Source organism: Panthera pardus, unplaced genomic scaffold, assembly GCF_024362965.1.
Source record: "Panthera pardus isolate Hobbes unplaced genomic scaffold, ASM2436296v1 HiC_scaffold_20, whole genome shotgun sequence".
Lineage (NCBI taxonomy): Eukaryota > Metazoa > Chordata > Mammalia > Carnivora > Felidae > Panthera > Panthera pardus.
The window spans coordinates 69,693,284-69,710,210 of record NW_026526766.1 but is presented as its reverse complement, the minus strand read 5'-3'; the positions used below and the strand labels follow the sequence as shown (position 1 = coordinate 69,710,210).

Below are 16,927 nucleotides of genomic sequence, written 5' to 3'. Positions count from 1 at the left end.
TCTTTTTGTATTTAGATATAAAGATGTACTCAAAATGATAAACATGTATGGGTTGATGAATGTCTCTCCATCACTTCAGCATAGTTGAATAGGGATCACAGACCCTGAGTTTGTGTCTTTTTGGGGTGGAGGCCCTCACCCCCCCCCCTTGCATTCCCTGGGATCTGAGTGAAAGTGGGAGCCTCCACCACTGCTCCTGCCTGAGTGAGAAGCTAGTTCCCCATCCTCAGAGCCTCTCCTCACCATCATCTCTGCTTTCTGGAAGGTTAAAGGGCCTGCTGACGTGGCCATAGAATTCTGTCGAACCTGGGGGCTTGGGTTCTGAACACCTGCTTTGGGGTAATCACGGTTCTCTCCCCTGCCAGGGCTGTGCATGCTCTGCTACCAGCCAGAGCCGGTCTGGCAGAGATGGGTGGGAGCCTTGCAGCATCCCAGATGCGCCCTCTCTGCCCTAATTCCCCCCCTCTGCCCCCCCAGGGCCCCTTCTGCAGCCTCTTTGGCTTCTCTCTAGACCTGGATTTATCTCACTTGTCCCACTTGATTTGAATATCTTGTTTATTTTTAATTTTTTTCCAAAACATGTTTTTGTTTACCTGTAGTGTATTTTCTTTAGTCAGCAAAGACTTACTGAGCACTTACACTGCATTAAGCATTGGGGAGGGATCCAGGAGGGATGAGGTAGTTCGAATCTCGAAGGGGAAACAGTGTCAGTATGTGACTTGTAGCTCCACGTGAGGCAGCGCAGGGGTGAGCAGCTGAACTGTGGGGTGGAGTTGGAGATGGTTTGATGCCCAAAGTGACATTACGTTGTCCCAAATGATGCACAGGAATTCAGCTGTAGATTTGGTCAGAAGGTGTCGGGGCAGAGGACCCAGCAGGTGCAAATTGCATGGAGGTTGGGAGCCAGAAAACCCCATTTCCTGGGCTCTGCACTCAAGTAGGAGAGGATTATGGGCTCTGGCTGTGTCCCTGAATCTTCAAAGAACAAGTGAGGAACCTTTATAGTGCAGATGTGTATCTTGAGCTAATAAGAGCTGAGGCTTAACTGAGCATTTTCTGTATGCCTGGTGCTGTGCTAAGTGCTTAAGGGATTGGCTGGTTGAATTTTTGTAAAAACTTTGATGGTGTTATTGCTGTTATCCCTGATGTGTAGAGGGGAGAAATCGGGGCTCGGAAGACAGGTTAAAAAACTTGCCCATGTCACGTAGCTAGTAAAGGTAGACTCCAGCTTTAAGCTCAGACTGTCTGGCCATAGGACATCTGTGGTCTGGAATGGCCCTCTCACAGCAGGACCGGGCATTGGTGGGGTGGATGGTGGGTGGATTCTGAGCCTGTCCCAGGGATCCTGAGGTGGATGGGGACCTCTGAGCCTCAGAAGGGTGTCCTTTCTTTGCAGGCCAGTTGGGATTTCCAGGGATCAGATTTATGTCTTTGGTCATACTCATCGAATACAGTTTCACTCAGAGTGCATTCTGGTTTGATGGCCATAAGTTTTCAACACTGAGGTCAGAAGTAGGCTTACATTATTAAGAAGTGCTTAATCGAACAACATTAAACTTAGCACACAGAAAAGCATTTTGCATTTTCCCATTCCCAGCCTGCTGCATAGCAACTGGTTCCCTTCAGTCTTTGAGCTTTCCTATACATGTGCATAAACATGGTATCAGTTTTATTTTCTCCCATCCAAGCCTTCCTGACAAACCGCTCACTAATTGGGTGCCCTCTTTTGTGATTACTCGAGATTAAATATGCCCCTCAATCTCTGTATATGTGTGTGACGTGAGTAACACCTGTCTCTACCTGTCTTGGGACTGGCGGCTGATAGGCAGGGCACCTGGTATCTTCTCTGTTAGGCAACCCTGCCCCCTAGGCTTGCAGAATCGGTGTCACTTCCCTTAATAACCACCATGTGGGAAGGTATCATTATCCCGTTTACACATGATCTCAGGGTGCATGTGGCCTTGGGCCACTCAGGTAGTAAGTGTGGTAGAGCCAGAATTGAATCTGGGTTTCCTGACTCCTTTTCCAGTGCTCTTCCCCCAGCCCATGCTGTGCACACTCAACCTCCCTGTTTGAAATGTGTGCTCCTTGGAACTCCTTTTCGATTTGACCCTTTAGAATTTCATGCCATAACCACCCCCCTCCCCCGCCCCTCCGCCCCTTGGTCATTCCTGTACTTCTTTGCCTTTCAGCCTCTTTGGCACTTGGGTTCTATCATTCTCAGGCTCTTTTCCCTAAAGTCCTAGCTGGCTGAGTGCCCAGCACTTCCTTGTTGGAGTTCAGAACTAGAAGATGGTATCCCAAGGGTCCTGTGCTACTTCTGGGATCATCCGGAGCTTCCCGGTTTCCCAGCACTGAGCGTGGTCCCAAAAGTAGGATTGTCCGTGTGGCCAGCCCAGCTGGGAGGATGTGGACCGCCTGGTTCAGCAGGTGGCTGCGGAGCTGGCATCCCTCGGCCCCGTCCTGTCTCCCCCATGCCTGTTTCTTTTCTTGTGAATGTTGTCGTCCTTACTGTATCTGACCTCTGTTCGGGCAGGCTGAGGGTCACAATGCTTCTCCTTTAGCCTACCTGCTTGCTTGCTAGGCTGCAACCACTTTGAACTATAGATTTTGTGTGTGTGTGTGTGTGTGTGTGTGTGTGCGCGCGTGTGTGTGTGTGGTAGAATGTAAGTAACCGCTTTTAGGTACACAGTTCAGTGGTGTGAAGCACATTCACATTGTTGTGCAGCCGTCACCACCATCTGTCTCCGGATTGTTGTCGTCTTTCCAAACTGCAACTCTGTACCCATTAAACAAGAATTCTCCAGGCCCCTCCCCCCAGCCCCTGGCAACCACCCTTCTACTTTCTGTCTCTGTGGATTTGACTACTCCAGATAGCTTATGTAAGTGGAATGGTATATTTATCCGTTTGTGTCTGACTCCTTTCACGTAGCGTGATGGCTTTGAGGTCTGTCCATGTAGCATGTGTCAGAATGTTACTCCTTTTTAAGACTGAGTAGTATTCCAGGGCGTGTATAAGCACATTTGGTTTATCCATTCATCCAGGTGATGGAGTTTTGTGCAGGTCCGGGCCTTCCAAACTCCGTCCTGCCTGTTCATTAGTGGCTCTGCCATCAGAGACTTGGATGTCCCCAGCCTTACCCTCGTGGTTTTATTGACTCTTCTGCACAATGCTGGTATCCTCTCCGGTTATCTGATAGTTTCCCCCTTACGTTTTTGTCCGAATTTTTTGGTGTTGTCAGGCCCTCCGTCTTTAAGTTTTTTAGTGATGAAAATATAAATACAAAAGAGTGTACATGAGTAGTTTAAAGAAAAATAATACAGTGAACATCCATGTACCCACCACCCCCAGCTTAAAAACAAAGACATCACTAATGCTGTGAAAGCCCCCCACCTCCTCCCAGCCACACTCCCTGCCCTACCGCTCTCCTGAAATTCGTGTCTCATCCTTTCCTTTTCTATATTCTAGGTTTACTGCATGTGTATGTTTCTCTAAATGATATATTGTTAGTTTTGTATGTCTGTGAACTTTCTATAAGTGGATTTTTTCAGTATATTGTGTTCATGAAATTCGTTTATATCGATGAGCTAACTGTAGTTGTTACTGCTTGGTAGTATTCCATTGCACGAATCTACTGAAATGTATCCTTTGCTGGTGGACATTTGGAATGTTTCCAGTTTGGGGCTGTTAGGAAAAAATGCTGCTTTGAACCTCCTGGAATTGGTCTCCTGGTGCATATATGCAAGCAAGCGTCTCTCCTGGGCACGTGGTGGCCAAGAGGGCCGTGGGCAGGGCCTTTCAAGATCCTGCAAAATAGTTTTCCCAGAGTCCCAGCCGTATACAAAAGCATCTGTGAATCCACTCTTCCACACTTGGCATCATGCAGCTTTTTTTGTTTTATTTTACCATAACCATATTTCCTCCTGGAATGCTTTGTTCTGTGATTTTTGCCTGGTTTTCAGTTGTCCTATTTTTCTTGCTGTGTTCAGGGTTTTCCCAGCTCGTCTTTCTGAGATTGTCTCCCAGGCCCCTTGTTCTTCTCAGGTAACGTCCATGGAACAAGCGAGAACACCTGTGTCCGAGTCTCCATGCAGGCCTTTCCTCACTACGTGGGGATTCGTGTTTTGACTTCAGTTTCGCTGTGCATGAACTGAAGTACTTGCTGCTGGTGGCTTTTGGTGAGCAATTGTAGGGTCTAAATGGATTTCACTTCAATTCTGCCTACTTTTTTTTTTCCTCAATTTTTATTATTGAAATTTCTAAGCACATTCAAAAGTAGAGAGAACCCCATGTACCCACCACATAATGAACGTAATGAACCCCAAGTACCCATTATCGAGTTTCATCTCCCATGTCTGACCACTCTTGTTCCGTCAGTATCCTCACTGCCGTCCCTTCCTGATTATTTTAAAGCCAATTCCAAACCTGTAATTTCAAAGTTGTATTTCAGTACACATTTCAAAAAACGTAAGGGCTGTTTTTATAAATATATCCACTATACTAGTAAAAAAAAAAAAAAACCCATAACAGTTTTTTGGTATCAGATATTTAGTCAGTGTAGGGGCACCTGGGTGGCTCAGTCGGCTAAGCGGCCGACTTCGGCTCAGGTCACAATCTCGCAGTCCGTGAATTCGAGCCCCGCGTCGGGCTCTGTGCTGACAGCTCAGAGCCTGCAGCCTGTTTCAGATTCTGTGTCTGCCTCTCCCTCTGCCCCTCCCCCGCTCATGCTCTGTCTCAAAAATAAATAAACGTTAAAAAAAAAATTAAAAAAAAAAAAGATATTTAGTCAGTGTTCAAATCTTCCTGTTTGGTTGTCAGAAAGGCCCTTCCATTGCATTTGGTTGATATTCTATGTAAAGGTCTTTTTAAAAAAATTTTTAAATATTTTTCCCTAGCTTACTGAGGTATAATTGACAAATAAAAATCATATACATTTGAGGTATGAAGCTTGGTGATTTGATATAGGTATACATTGCAAAACCAGTTATTGGGCACCAACTAATGAACATACCTATCCACTGCCTCACCAGTTACAGTTTTTGTGTGTATCCTAGTAAATTTCTAAGATCCACTGTCTTTTTTTTTTTTTCTGAGAGAGAGAGAGAGAAAGAGGAAGCATGAGTTGGGGAGGGGCAGAGAGTGGGAGAGAGAGAATCCCAAGAAGGTTCCTCACTGTCAATGCAGAGCCCGATGCTGGGCTTGAACCCACAAACTGTGAGATCATGACCAGAGCCAAAATCTGACAGTTAACCGACTGAGCCACCCAGGCACCCCGAGATCCACTGTCTTAGCAAATTTCAGTTTCAACATTTTAATTAACTGTAGTCCCATTGCTGTATATTAGACCCCCAGAACTTGTTCATCTTGTAACTGAAAGTTTGTACCCTTTGTCCAACATCTCCATTTTCCCCACCCAACAATTTAAAACACTTAATCTAGAGTTTTCCCCTCTCCCCACCTTTTTTTTTTTTTAACACTAATTTGTTAATTTGTCCTATAATAGTTTCCCACTTTCTGGATTTTATCGATGGCATCCACAACATTTAGTTACCCTGAGATGCACTTGGTATAGAGAGCTGGCATTGTTTAAAGCGTCTGACTCAGGGCATACAAAGAACAATAAGACAGGTTTTTTGCCCTCAAGAAGGTTGTGTGGAGACAAGTTATTACACTGGTGTGAAGAGTGCCATAGGGAACTTCAAGCTCAAAGAAAGGTCTAATGGTGGGACTGAGTGGGCAAAATGGGCAGCCAGAGAATTTCAGAGAGAAAGTTGGGCTCTGAAGACGAATGGGAGAACAGCCTTCCTGGTGGCCAGATCGGCATATGCAAAGGCACAGAGGCTTGAAGTACTACATCCAAGATTCCTGCTCCTTGCTCAGGCCCTGCCAATGCGTCCAAGCATCCTCTGTTTTTCACTGGATATTGCTTCTTTGAAAAGGTCCAAAGTTTTTATCTCTGGAGTTTTCAGTAGATTTGATGAAAGAGTGCCTGTCTTTTCTTTTTCTTCTGTATCTAATTCCTGTTTCTTCATCGGCTCCTTGACTGAAGTTTTGAATGCCTCCTTGACCTTGGACTCGTTCTTTCTCTAGTGCACTCCTGTTTGGGTTCCTTTACATTTTCTGGGAGGCCCCCGGTGAGCCCTTTCCATCTGTTCCGGCTGCAGGTGCCAGCAGACATTTTAGGGAGCAGAATCAATGAACTCTTCAGAGAGAAGGGAGATGGGGCAGATGGCAGGGCAGTGGGACCCACTGGGTTGTGCCCCGAAAGGAGCCCTTGGAGATCACATGGTCCAGAGCCTCATTCTGGGATGGCAGGTCTTTCCTGTCTGCCTTGGAACACTCGCTGCTGCTCACCTGTGGCAAATGAGCAGTAATTAGCGTGTAAGAAGAGCGGTTTCCTGCACGCAGTCCTCCTGGCTGCTCCCGCTGTCTGTAGTCAGCTGACGGTCAGCAAGCTCTTTGCCTCTCAGACTCCCCTACCTCTCCTGAAAGCCGGCTGTGATTCTCCCCCTGGCCCAGAAGAAGCATTGCCTGCCCTGTCGCCTGGCCTAGAAAGGGACATGGGCTTCATCCAGGGAAGACCAGGTAAACTGTAAAGGCTTATGAAGGTTAGTTATTAACCCGCAGTGCACTCTGACAGCCCGTCACACGGCATCTCGCTTACCGGACTCATTTTATTGCTCCTGTTTGCCGGGGCCAGAGACTCGAGGTCCGAGCCGTGTACTCGGTCGGTTGCCGCCTGTATCGAGTGGCACGAGTGCTGCATGGATGGCCATGAGAGTGGCCGGTCGGAGTCCAGGGAGGGGCTCAGACTCGCCCGGAACTGGCCCCGGTCCATGCATACGAGCTGGCAGCGGCACGACCCATGGGATTCTCGAGGGTGAACGCTGAAACCGGGAGGTCCGTCCGGATGGTGGGATATTTTAATGGGAGAGCGGGGAGTCCAAGGTCGGAAGTATTTATTCAGGATGTGTCAGTATTCTTTAGAGGGTTTATTTTGCTTTGAAATCCAAAAGTATTTAGCTTTGTTCTGAAAGCCGTGGTGGATAGTTCCTCTGAGGCCCCTGAAGAAAAAAAATGCAAAAATTACGTGCCGTCTTCTAAAAGAAACAGAATCGTGTGTACTTGAATTACTGGAACGTGCCATTCGTCTTATTAACTCACTTCGGGGAAGGAGCTCTTCACATAGATGAGTTGTCCGGGAGCTACAGTTTGTTTCCTGACAAGGCCTGTTTTATTTCAGCTATTTCACTGGTTAACAACAGCTACAAAAAAATAGACCTCATCCACTAGGCTTGAGGCCCGGCGTGGGAACTCTGAAGTGGTTAAAAAGGTGGGGCCTGCTCACAAAGAGCTTAGTTGGGGTCGGGTATGGAATTATTCTTGCATTGCATTGCACATCTCCTGTCCCTCTTAAAAAGGAGAGCGAATGACTTGAACCTTGCTGTGGTCACCTAGGGTCAGCGCACGAACAGTCACGGTTTAAGGAGGCCCCGTGGTGTCAGGCTTGTACGTCATCTGGGTCCCGGGGGTCCGCTCAGTACCGTGTTCCAGCCTTCCGCACATCGCTGCTGTCTTTACTCCCTGGCCTCGCCCGGGCACACTCCAGGCTGCTACCTCCAGGGACCCGGTGATCACGATGTTTGAAGACTCCCAAGGTGATACCATTGTGCAGCCAAGTTTGAGAACCAGCGTTCCACAGCGTCACACCCCTTCCATTTGTGTAGTGTTCTAGGTTTGGATCGAGCTTTGACCTTCCGTGGTGAAATATTTAGTCCTCATAGCACCTTTTTAAGAGAGTTCTGGGCATTCCGGTTTTACAGAAAGCTCAGCAGGGAGATTTTTGCCCATCCCACAGCTAGTAGATGTCAGAACCAGACCTAAAATCCTTTCCCAGCTCTCCGTATTCCACACGGGTCTTCCCCAGGGTTCCCACCCTGCGGCGTCTCTGGCAGCCTCCACCTGCAGCCCCCACACTTTCCGTCTCACCTGCGTACTTTTGCTGTGTTCTTCCCCTTCTTACTGGCCGGTTCTTACCTCAGAAGGGTCTAACCATCTTTCAGGGCACATCTCAGATGCTACCACATGCATGAGGCTTGTCCCCAACACCCATCCTGCTCCTACAGAGCATTTCCTCTTCCCGTCAAGACCCTGTGGGGCACTTCTGCCTTGCCTGGGAACCGGTACATTTCTTGTCATAGGAGTTGTCTACGTAGTAATTTGAGTAATAGGAAACATTATTGACTTTTTTTTTCTTTTTTGCAAATGATTTTCTTTTGGTAAAACACACATAAAAAATTTATCATTAGGGGCTTCTGATGGCTCATTTGGTTAAGCATCTGACTTTGGCTCAGGTCATGATCTCATGGCTTGTGGGCTCGAGCCCCGCATCAGGTGAGCCCCGCTTCTTTCTCTTTCTTTCTCTCTGCCCTTCATGGGATTCTCTCTCTCTCTCTGTCTCTGCCTCTGCCTCTCTGTCTCTTAAAAAAAAGTTATCATTAGTGACATTTGGTGCACTCACAGTGCTACATCACCATCATCACTACCTAGCTCCAGACCAATGTCACGATCTCAGAAGGAAACGATATACCCATTAAACAGCTATTCTCCATTCTCCCCTCCTCCCAGCCCCTGGCGACCACGAATCTATTTTCTGTCTCTGTGGATTTGCCAACTGTGGATATTTCATATAAACAGAATCGTACCAAATTCCGCTTTGTGTCTGGTTTCTTTCACTTAGCATAGTGTTTCCAGAGTATATTGACCATTAACTTTAACGTAAGCACTTTACATGGCTTGACTCATTGACTCCTCACAACCGTATTAGTTAGATATCCTCTGTTAGCATCCTCATTATACATTTGAGGAGATTAAGGTACAGAGAAGTCAAGCAACATACTAGAGCCCACACAGCACATAAGTGCTCTTGGCCTCTTCATTGTCCTACTGGTGTCTGCTCTGACTGCTGTTGACCTTGACCTTTAGAGATTAGAAGTATAAACTTAACATGTGAAGTGGAAATTGAAGGGCAACTTGAAGAGAGAATTAATCTACAACATCAGAACAACATATGCTACAGCTCCAGGAGCAGAAATGTTGAGAGGTACCCCTCAGGAAACTGCAGAGCAGAAGAACCAGGATGGATTCTACAGTTCAAGTTCCTGATTTAATCAGAGTGGGTCAGTTTTGTTATAGATTTCTCTCAAATGTCTTAAGATTGATTAGTATATTTTTGAGAGAGAGAGAGCACGAGCAGGGGAGAGGCAGAGAGAGACACACACAGAATCTGAAGCAGGCTCCAGGCTCTGAGCTGTCAGCACAGAGCCCGACGCGGGGCTCGAACCCACACACTATGAGATCACGACCTGACCTAAAGTTGGATGCTCAACCAGCTGAGCCACCCAGGCGCCCCAAACATGTTCTTAATCTTTACGCTGTATTGCCTCTTATATGTGAAGAAAGGTGTGGAGAGATATGGTCCTTGTCATGGGAGGGAGAAATTTTATCTTTGCAGCCACGAGAGCAGCTGCACTTTGGTATAGAAGGATCCACAGTGGCCCCGAGAAGGCACATTAAGTTCCCTGAGAAGGGAACTTAAGGCTCACGATAGGGCTGAGGTTGCCCACAGATTCTGAGCCCTGCTGAGAATGTTGGATCTTCATGTATGTTCTCATTCCCATTTGTCTGAGGGGGTAGCTAAACCCAGAAAGGAGGGGCGCCTGGGTGGCTCAGTCGGTTGAGCGGCCGACTTCGGCTCAGGTCACGATCTCGCGGTCCGTGAGTTCGAGCCCCGCGTCGGGCTCTGGGCTGATGGCTGAGCCTGGAGCCTGCTTCCCATTCTGTATCTCCCTCTCTCTCCGCCCCTCCCCCGTTCATGCTCTGTCTCTCTCTGTCTCAAAAATAAATAAAACGTTAAAAAAAAAAAAAAAAAAAAGAATGCTAAACCCAGAAAGGAATGTTTGTTCTTTTGACTCTTTGGAGCTCTGTGCCGCCTCCTTATGCTTCCCAGATAACCATAATACCAGGCAGAAAGACCAGGCACCATCGTAGCTGGACAGGGGAAGTTGTGTAGAGGTGGATTTTCTTTGGGGGGGGGGGGGGGCTTCAGGGGAGGGGACTTTTGGATCGATTTTGACATTGAGTGGCAGAGGGTTGGCAGTCCAGGTAGAGAGCAGTGTGAAAGGCCGCCTCACCGAGGAGGGCAGGAGGAGGATGTGTCTGAAGAACAGAAGCAGGGGGGATAGGAAGGGAGACTGACCCCAGTGGACTCGTGGAGTTTAGCTCTGTGGGGGTGATGAAAGGTGGACGGTGAGGCTAAGAGGCTGTTACCTGCACTGTGCGTCTAACTTCGGGTGATGCTAGGCATGGGCAGGAGAGGCATGTGCAGTGGAGTTTGAGGACCTGGAATCCAGTGGATTTGGTGGTTGGGTTGAGGAGTAGGATTGACGGAGAAGCTGAGATAGGGCCCCCGTGTTCTGTGCGTGGCAGGTTGGTGAGGTTGAGAATCCTGGGGGCAGAGCAGCAATACAGAGGGTCCTAGTACTGTGTTGGTTTGGTCTTTGGTTTTTTGTATAGTTTGCAAATGTAAGATTTTTTGTGTTTTCTTTCTTTAAAAGTACCTCCAAATGGTGTAAGTTTTGAGAGAGAGAGAGCAAGTGAGAGCGGTGGAGGGGCAGAGAGAGAGGGGGACAGAGGATCCGAAGCGGGCTCTGTGCTGACAGCAGCGAGCCCGATGTGGGGCTCGAACTCACGAACATGAGACCATGACCTGAGCTGAAGTCAGATGCTCAACCGACAGAGCCACCCAGGCGCCCCCAAATGGTATAAGTTTTCAGGTGCCGCAAAACCTGGATTCACTGCTGATTGTGTTTTTAATTTTTGTTTTAACGTTTATTTATTATTGAGAAACAGAGCATGAACATGGGAGGGGCAGAGAGAGAGAGACACAGAATCCAAAGCAGGCTCCAGGCTCTGAGCTGTCAGCCCAGAGCCTAACACGGGGCTCGAACTCACAAACCTTGAGATCATGACCTGAGCCAAAGTCGGACACTCAACCAACTGAGCCACCCAGGCACCCCCACTACTGATTGTGTTTTAGATGAGGCCAGTGTGAGGGGCCAGATCAGATGCCTTGGGAAGAGTCTGGAAAGGGTTTGAACGCAATTCATGTCTGACAGGGCCAGCTGGGAGGCTGGGACAGAGAACAGGAGCTGATGTCTGTGTATCTATAGATACTTGTCCTCTGCCAGGCACTGGGCCGATTGTATTACGTGAATTTCTCAGCTCACACAGAGTCTCTGAGCATAGGTGCCTGTTCTCCTGCCAGTGTTTTTACAAATGGGAAAAGGAAAGCACCATAAATTCTTGGCCTTGGCCATTCTGCTCTTTCGCCTTCCAAATCTGGGCAGGATTGACATTTTCAAGGAAGAACAAATAATGAAGAGACAGGCATTTGTTGAGAGTGCCTGCTGTATACACAGAGCCAAGGCAGGGGGCTGGGTGGATAGAAGACTGAGTCAAAGATGCATCTTTTCCCTTAAGCAGCTGCCAGTTTAGTGAGAAGATGTGTCTTTTGTGTTCACAGAAAACTCCACAGTTTTTCCATGCTTTACTCCTGTTTTCTTGCTTAAGGAGGAAGAACCAGGGCAGGAGACAGAAAAAAAATAGTGATAAACACGTTGCTTCATGGAGTATATTGCAAGTCAGCTCTTGTCGGTCAGGGCTCTGAGAGAGTTACTGCTAAAATATGCAGCCACTGGTATCTAGAACATGAGACCCAAGGAAGAAAGCAGGACTTGAGTAATCCATTGAAATTCATGGCTCCGAATCCCAGCATTGGTTATTTTTAGTCTCAGTTGTTTATCTTCTAGCTATCCACATAAGATGGTGTGAGAAGGTGATGAGGATGTGTCTATATGGTTTGGCCCAAACTGAATTTTAAAACTGCTCTTTTTGTATTCCCGTGCATGACGTGGGGTGAAGCAAACCTTCCACAGAAAAATACCCCCTGCATATGATTCCATGTATATGCAGCTCTAGAACTGGCAAAACTAGTCTGTGGAGAAAACAAATAGGAATAGCTGGGGCTTCCGGGGGCGGGGGAGGGGGGTGTGCTGGAAGGGGCCACTGGGATCGACTGGGAAGGGGCACCTGGGAACTTTATTGGGAGACGGGAATATGTTGATGGTGCTAGGGGGTGTGTTACACACGTTTCCACCTGTCAGAATGAAACAGGCTCAGATTTGTGCATTTCAGTGTCAGTAAATTTTTTACCATGATCCCCGCAAAAGATGTGTAAAAAATTAATGGAGGGCGCGTAAAAAATTAATGGAGGGCGGGGGGAGGAACGAATAAAAAGGATACAGAATGTTGATAATTTTAAAGCTAAGTGACAGGTGTTTACTACACTGTTCTGTTTTGCGTCTGTTTGAAATGGTCTAATGAAAAATTTATTTTATTAAAAACTGTTTTTTAACATTTATTCATTTTTGAAAGACAGAGAGTGCGAATGGGGAAGGGGCAGAGAGAGAGGGAGATACAGAATTTGAAGCAGGCTCCAGGCTCCAAGCTGTCGGCATGGAGCCCGATGCGGGGCTTGAACTCACAGACCTCAAGATCATGACCTGAGCCGAAGTCGGCCGTCCAACCAACTGAGCCATCCAGGCGCCCCTATTATTTTATTTTTTTTAGAAAAATGTTGATTTTTATTTTTGAGAGACAGAGTGCAAATGGGGGAGGGGCAAAGAGCGAGGGAGACACAGAATCTGAAACAGGCTCCATGCTCTGCCCCCCCCCCCCGCCTTTTTTTAAAGGGTTTTTTTTTTAAGTGTTTTTTTGTTTGTTTGTTTTTAAGAAAGAGTAGATTAAAATTGTTGATTCCTCCTTTCAGGAATCCAGTGAATTCTCTTTCCAGAGAAGTCTGGTCTCCTAGGGAAAATGCAGGATCTCTGGGCACTGGCATTGGTCCCAGCCGGCACTGGCTGTGGCCTCTCCCAGTTTGCTTACTTTCTGCCTTGCTGGTGGCCATGAATCTTGAACTCTGGCTTTCTCCCACTGGCACCTGCCACCACCCCTATTTTTTTGTCCCTGTCTTTTTGCCGTCCCTTTGATCCAGGAACAACCTCCCCTCCTATGGGACTTTGACCATCCCACTCCACCCATGCCTGGTTCCTTCTTATCTCAGACTCTCTGACTCCTTGAGGGTTCCATGATTCCAAGTCATTCTCTGCTGTAAATCCACTTCAGTCTCCTTTCTCTTCCGCTTAGGGTCGTAAAGTGCCACCTGTGTGTCTTTGTTCAGAGATACAAGGTCTGTGAATCGGAGGGTTACCATCTCCACACTCCTCTGCAGCTGTAAACCAGTACATGCTGTGTGATTCCAACTACTATGAACTTCAGAACAGGCAAAACAAACCTGTGCCACCTGTGGAATGGAAGGAAGGGGTAGAACTCGGAAAGAGGCACATGGGGCCTTCTCGGAGTCTGGTAATATTCAGTTTGTTGACCTGGATGGTGGTTGCACAGGTACATTCACTTCTGATAATTCCTTGAGTTGTACACGTTTGACCTGTGCACTTTTGTCTATGTATGTCACCCTTCAGTTAAAAAGTAGACCAGAGGCACCTGGGTGGCTCAGTCGGTTGGATGTCTGAGTCTTGATTTTGGCTCAGGTCATGATCCCAGGGTCGTGGGATCGAGCCCTGTATTGGGCTTCGCAATGGGCATGGAGCCTGCTTGGGATTCTCTCTTCCTCTCACGTGGGTTCTGTCTCTGTCTCTCTCCCTCAAAAAAAAGAAGTAAACTAGGTGTCTATGTAAGGCTTTTAAAAATCACATTTCACATTTAAAAATTCAAATCTGTAGGCTTTTATAAAAATAAATATGGGAAGATCTGAATTTGCACAGAGTGGCAGTTGGCTAGGTCTGTGTGTGACTGCCCCATCCACACCCTGTTCCTCATGGCCTACCTCACTCGTGTGGATGTCCACGTCTGTGCTCTGTTCCCGTTCCTCATTCTGTGCGCCTCCAGCAGGAATCCTTCAGAGTGCCTTGTGTGTGGGTGGTACCTGCGTAAGTAACCCCATGCAGATTTCCCTCCTGCTTTAACGTTCTGTTGGTCTCTCAGAAGGTCCGAGGGTTGTGGTGGGTCGGGGTGTCAATGCCTGGCTTAATGGCAGTCTCATGGGAATACCTTCCGACATAGATTTGAAGTCCTGAGGCACTAGGATCTTGTGTGTTAAGACATTCCAGGTGAATTAGTTCTGCTTGAACTGGGCAAAATCGGGGTTAGCTTTTGACCAATCCATAGCAGTTAAAGAAGTTACTATATTTGTACCTAGGTGTTAAGTTCTGTAAATAATTTCCTATTTGTAGACTCTATTTTAAATTAACATTCCACAGTGATACTAGTTAATGCTTGTACCTGGCTGGGTATTCTGTTGTTGCTCTTAAAAATACATAAAGGATTGGAAAAATTTTTTTCTTAGTGAATGGATATGAAAGGCTAACTTTTTGGGTGGTGAATTTACAGTCGAGATTCTTATGAGAGTTCATACTAACCACAAACCACATACCTCAGGGAAATAATCTTGTTAATGCCGTCCTTACAAATCCAAAGCTACAGGCTGTAAGCATCACACCCTCCTTTCCTCCATCTGAATGTGTCATTCTCTGCCTTCTTGCAGGAGATTTTTTTTTTTAAGACTACTGAGTCACCAAAAAAAAAAAAAAAAAAAAAAAAAGACAGAGAGATTGAGAAGAAAAATCGAAGGCCAACTATAAAAAGGCAACTTTATTTGTATACTCCTCCATCACATGAATGGATGCTGGTGCCTCAGTTAAAGTTTTATGTCTCTAACTGCCAAGCTTACCATAGACAAGGTTGAAAGTCTTATGTGCTTTCCCACTCATTAACTTTTTTGAAAATTGTACATTTACACAGGGCCAAGTAAAGAGCCCTAAAGTCCTAGGCCTTAGCAGTTGGCGGGATCACTTAAATTTTCAAAATGTAGGCAAATTTGCCAGTTGGGCTCATTGTCCATACTTACAGAATACCAGCTATGGGTGTGGGGCCCAAGGAAGTTGGGCTCCGAGACCATGCCGTGGCTCTGAGTCCCAGGGCTTAGAGGCTGAGGTCCTGGGCAGAGCCCTGGCTCTGCCCGAGGCCGGCTGTGTGTTTTCATCTTCTCCTCACGTCACTCGGGGCTGTGGCATCTCCATTTGACAGACAGGAAACAGACTCCAAAAGGCTAAGGGGCTTAGTTGGGGTCATGCCAGTAGTTGAGTGGTGGAGCCCAGATTCAAACCTGATTCTGACTGGAAACCGTGTGCCTATTAGATTGCTCAGGCTGCCATAACAAAGTACCACAGACTGAGTGGCTTAAACAGACACATTTATTTTCTCCGGTTCTGGAAGTCTGAGATCTGGGCTTATAGACGGCCGTCCTCTTGCTGCCTTTCTTCTCCCCGTCTTCGTGTGGTCTTTTCCCTGTGTGCGTGGGCATCCCTGATGTCTCTGTGTGCGACCTCATCTCTCTCTCTCTCTCTCTCTCTCTCTCTCTCTTTTTAAAGTTTTATTCATTTATTTATTTTGATAGAGACAGACACAGCATGAGTGGGGAAGGGGCAGAGAGAGAGAGGGAGACTGAGAATCCCAAGCAGGCTCTGTGCTGATAGCACAGAGCCCAATGCGGGGCCTGAACGCACAAACTGTGAGATCATAACCTGAGCCGAAACCAAGAGCCGGAGGATGCTCTATTGACTGAGCCCCCAGTGGCCTTCATCTCCCTCTTTATAAGGATACTGGTCAGATACCAGTCAGATAAGAGCAGGGCCCATCCTAATAAACTCATTTGAACTTAATTACCTGTTTGATGACTCTCTCTTCCAATACGACCACATTCTGCAGGATTGGGGGTTTATGACATTTGAGAGGACACAGTTCAGCCCGTGACACACTCCACATATCATCGGCTAACCCTGGGGCAAGCCCTGTTAATCTTTATTTCATTTCATTCATTTTTTTTTTGATGTTTATTTATTTTTGAGAGAGAGAGAGAGAGAGAGAACGAGTAGGCGAGGGACAGAGAGAGAGGGAGACAGAGGATCCGAAGCAGGCTCCATGCTGACAGGGGAGAGCCCAGTGTGGGGCTCAAACTCATGAACCTCGAGATCATGACCTGAGCTGGAGTCAGAAGCTTAACCAGCCGAGCCACCCAGGAGCCCCATTTCATTTCATTCTTAAACATCCTTACCAGGTAAGAAATTCCCTGATACCATACTCAGCCTGAGCTGGGACTCAGACCCCACCGTGCTGACCCCAGAGCCTGTGCCTTCAGCCACTGCATCACGGGGTGTGTTGTGACATCCGGAAGTTTGCGTTCAGAGCCGTGAAGGGCTCCACAGAGAAGAGGGGAATGATCGCCAGGGGACTAGGGAGTTCAGGGCGGCTTCATGTGTCGATTTATTTTGTAAATTGAGTTGCGGTCATAAATCACAGGATGGATGGGGGCAGTTGCCCACCCAAAGGTAGTTCTCTTCATGTTTCTTGGCTGGTTTCCCTGGGAATTTGTTGCATATTTATTTATGTGGAGTTATTTGCTTTCAGAATTGCATGGCGGGGGAATCTGCAATCTGGCTGCAAAAAGTAATTTGGCAATTTATTTTCAGGGCTGCCCTTCTTCCAGCAGCTTGTTTCAAACTCAACCTCTGGCACAAAGACATCCATCATTTTAATTGTATGTTACTGTTTAGTCAGGCACAAATTTGTTTCATTTTCTTTTTCCTTTCTCCTGTGGGTCTTTTTTTTTTTTTTTTTTCCTGAACCACCATTTAAAAAAGCCAAAAATATTTCCCCAAACCAAGCACTTTTTATAGTCGAGGAGTTTTTAACACTGAGATTTCTGGTTTTTCGGTATTGCGTATTTGG

At 47.0% G+C, this 16,927-nt stretch overlaps 1 protein-coding gene across 10 annotated transcripts in view; it reads left to right on the top strand.

Moving 5' to 3' along the window:
- EPB41L4B (erythrocyte membrane protein band 4.1 like 4B) overlaps positions 1–16,927 on the top strand; it is a 128,909-nt gene that overhangs the window by 8,169 nt on the left and 103,813 nt on the right. The window contains exon 1 of one of the 10 annotated variants that reach the window (XM_053908165.1): positions 13,398–13,525. The exons of the other annotated variants lie outside the window; for them this stretch is intronic. Within the exon in view, the coding sequence (XP_053764140.1) occupies positions 13,466–13,525 (60 nt within the window). The 5' untranslated portion in view covers positions 13,398–13,465. Of the gene's footprint in view, positions 1–13,397; positions 13,526–16,927 lie in introns of those variants that run through there. 10 annotated transcript variants of the gene reach the window in all.